The sequence below is a fragment of the Echinococcus granulosus genome (genome assembly GCF_000524195.1).
Source record: "Echinococcus granulosus chromosome Unknown EG_S00497, whole genome shotgun sequence".
Classification (NCBI taxonomy): domain Eukaryota; kingdom Metazoa; phylum Platyhelminthes; class Cestoda; order Cyclophyllidea; family Taeniidae; genus Echinococcus; species Echinococcus granulosus.
In genome coordinates this window covers 1-1,243 of record NW_020170876.1, presented here as the reverse complement: position 1 = coordinate 1,243, position 1,243 = coordinate 1, and the positions used below count along the sequence as shown (strand labels likewise).

Sequence of the window (1,243 nt, the reverse complement as noted above, 5' to 3'; positions counted from 1 at the left end):
ATTAACTAAACAACCAAATGCACGAATAGTACAAACCTAAGGAATAAAGCCGACGCCAACTTTTGGGAGGGGAAGGGGAAATAAGGAAATCTGACCTGCAATGCCAGTGTTAGACGAGTACGAGGTCAACCATGCCAAGGACGACGGAGAGCGGACGACCGTAGACGGTGCGAGCGACGGTGGCGCAATCCTCGGGGTGGGACCCACTATGGCATCTTTCTGCACGCGCAACCGCTGCAATACATCGCTACCGCCTTTCACCACCGTCTCCAACTCCACTCTCCGCTTTCGCCCTGCCGACTCTACCTGCTGAGTTGCCAAAGCGAGGTAAGCGAGTAAGAGCGGAAGGTTGTCAAGACTAGTGACACTACCAAAGGTCAGGCATGTCTTTCAAAGTTAGTTGGTGGACCTTACTACCTAGCGAGAGTCTAAGGCGGTTACATCAAGAAGGAAATCATAAAAGACCCCATTAAGCTCAATTAATAATCCCACCCAGGCCTGAAAGAGGATTAACATGAAGGGAACATAATCAATTTCTCTCACCATGCCTATAATGTGGAGAACAGTAAGGAGTCCAATACCTTCGAGATGCTTCTACATTTCATCCTTTGTCGACAATGCCAAGCTAGTTCGTGAGAAATTTTAACAAATGCATTTGGATTGTAATCCATTGTACACACACTACTTAAAATATTGTTCAAGGACCCATTTCACCTTCATTATCAACCAACATGTCTGGGAGGTTCAAATATAGCCCACAGGGTGACGGGTGGGTCTGATATATTGACAGCTAAACGGCAAGTCGTTTCCTTAATTACCATAACCAAGTTATGTTGGCGCAAGATTTCACATCGACTTGTGCTTAATGATAGGCGGACATGGACGAACTACAGAGAGCAAGCAGGGAAAAACAAGGAGCATACGCAAACAAAACGACACTTGCAAATTAAGACCTCAAAAGGATGTACAGCAGTAAAACCATCATTTTGAAATCATTACGACCTCTGCGCGATAGTGTTTGTGAATAATTGTCTAATGGTAGAAAATGAACACAAGTTTGTTAACGAGGAAACAGATTACTCACAGAAGTCGACCCGGACTCACGCTCGCTGCCTGTGAAGACGAAGAGCAAAATCATGCCACAGCAAACATTTACATTTAATGGAACACAAAGCCGATATCATCGTCTTCTCGATCTCCGACTTAAAAGGATATGCCATTTCCACGCCACTTCTTCAAAAGG

General features: G+C 45.0%; 1 protein-coding gene across 1 annotated transcript; it reads right to left on the bottom strand. All coding sequences in view use genetic code 11, as the record gives it.

The window, feature by feature from the left end:
- Positions 1–36: 36 nt before the first annotated feature.
- EGR_11203 (hypothetical protein) lies at positions 37–1,138 on the bottom strand (the record flags this gene model as incomplete). The annotated part of the gene is made up of 2 exons (XM_024500450.1): positions 37–309; positions 1,085–1,138. 2 exons carry the CDS (start codon positions 1,136–1,138, stop codon positions 37–39), a joined length of 327 nt encoding a protein of 108 aa, XP_024345136.1.
- Between the last annotated feature and the right edge of the window lie 105 nt (positions 1,139–1,243).